General features: G+C 34.6%; 1 protein-coding gene across 1 annotated transcript; it reads right to left on the bottom strand.

Moving 5' to 3' along the window:
- Positions 1 to 302: 302 nt before the first annotated feature.
- On the bottom strand, positions 303 to 1,775 carry LOC109221749 (5-epi-aristolochene synthase 2-like; the record flags this gene model as incomplete). Its single annotated transcript, XM_019386201.1, is given in 4 exon segments — positions 303 to 893; positions 1,009 to 1,254; positions 1,412 to 1,531; positions 1,534 to 1,775. Coding segments are annotated over 4 exon segments (905 nt in total), but the record flags the coding sequence as incomplete, so codon positions are not given.
- Between the last annotated feature and the right edge of the window lie 33 nt (positions 1,776 to 1,808).

The raw sequence follows: 1,808 nt of genomic DNA, 5'->3' as shown, positions 1-1,808 counted from the left end.
CGGATTAAAAGAGTACTTAAAATGGGCTAGTGGTTATTTTCAAAACGAAAATCAGTGATAGTATTCACAGGATAACATAAATACCAAAATAGTATTGTAAGTCAACGCATAGTACATAACATAGCAATAGTGTTGATTCAATATGTCAATGCTTTCTTAACCTTTAAATATATATTTTTGATTTAAATACTCATGCGGTACAAGGAAAAACAAAAGTGCCAACGGCCAATATTTGTGAGATCAATTATGATAATAGAACACTAAAGCAAGGACGAGGAAAAGGCTCAAATTACACTGAAAAATAAGTCATAAGGGACAATTTATAAGATAAGTAAGACTCCCATAACAAGCTACATAACTTAACTTACTGTTATATAACAAGATTTCTCAATAATGCAAGTGAATTCATAACACTTGTAGATTATTTCTTACAAGGATATTAATTAAGGAGGTCCTAGTTAGGAAGTGTACTGCACAACCGCGAAAGCAGCTCCCTAACAACTTAATTATACAATAGAATTAAAATAAACAAATATGTAACTACTTTCTTAACAAAGAAGAATGAAGTTTCCTTATGAAGAGCAACAATTGGCAGCTCAAATTTGAATGGATTCCACAAGTAGGTCAATAATGTGAGGTTTTAAGACTTTCTCCGGATGAGTATATCCATCTAGGTTGTGTATATATGTAACCTCAACAATACGAGCAAGATTGAGAATAGGAGTTAAAAACTCTGCAGATATAGGAGTTGGCCTAAGAAGTCCTTCATTAAGATCCTTCCATGCTGTCTCAGCCATTTTTTGGAATTTATCCATTGCCTCTTTAGTTGATACACCATAATCTCTCATGCAACACTCAATACCTGTTGCAATTTGTCCCCTGCTTTTCTCAACCTGTAAAGGCAGATAGATTAAGGGTTAGCTCTTATATGCCTCAATTAACATTGCAAAACATAAAGTTTGTCCAAATCTCATATATTAATATAAAATCGTGAGATACAACTCATACCTCGTACGTTGCAGTGTCATCAATTACTCGGCATATAATCACACTAGCTTCAAGAATTTTAGGGTTCTTTGACAACCACTCAAAATCCTGCTCCGCAACAGACTTCATACCCAAATACGATGTTGTCGCAAGGTAGTAATATGTAGTAGTTGCCAGTGCATTGCTTAGGTATTCAGAAACGGGTGGCTTATATCCTTCAATAAACCATGTTGACTCGACATTATAATTTCTTACTACTTCTTTCATCTGTGAATACAAAATATATATATATGTTCAAGTGTTAGAAAGTTTAGATTGAATTGTATCAAGTTTGTGATCACTAAAAGACGTACACAAGGTAAAACAAAGTGAGAAATGGACTAAGGAAAAAACATATTTCGATAGTTAAGGTGCTCAAACATACTCTTTCAATTGCATGGCAGACAATATGAGATCTTCCAGCACTAGACAGTTCCTTTTCATAATCCTTGTAAAGATCTAGAATAGCTTTATAACTGATTTTCACGTAATCAGGAAGCCGATCAATCTAGGAACGCCCTTGTGCAAACATTGCTTAAGGGCGTGTGTCACTTGCTCCCTAAGTGGAGAATTCATATATGGAGCTGCAGATTCAAGATGGATAGTGGAGAAAGCAAGTGCGTCTTCTAAGATGTTGTCAGTATGAGTCCTTACATGTGAAGCTTCATACAAGTTCAATAATCCTAAGACATCACTAGCTAGAGACTCCTTGAATTTGCCATTTTCATCTTGGAATTTGCTGAAAATTTCTGGTTTTCAAGGAAGAATACACAATATTAACC

This window comes from Nicotiana attenuata, unplaced genomic scaffold (assembly GCF_001879085.1).
Source record: "Nicotiana attenuata strain UT unplaced genomic scaffold, NIATTr2, whole genome shotgun sequence".
Classification (NCBI taxonomy): Eukaryota; Viridiplantae; Streptophyta; class Magnoliopsida; order Solanales; family Solanaceae; genus Nicotiana; species Nicotiana attenuata.
The sequence above is the reverse complement of the archived record's forward strand: the minus strand, read 5'-3'. Positions and strand labels throughout refer to the sequence as shown.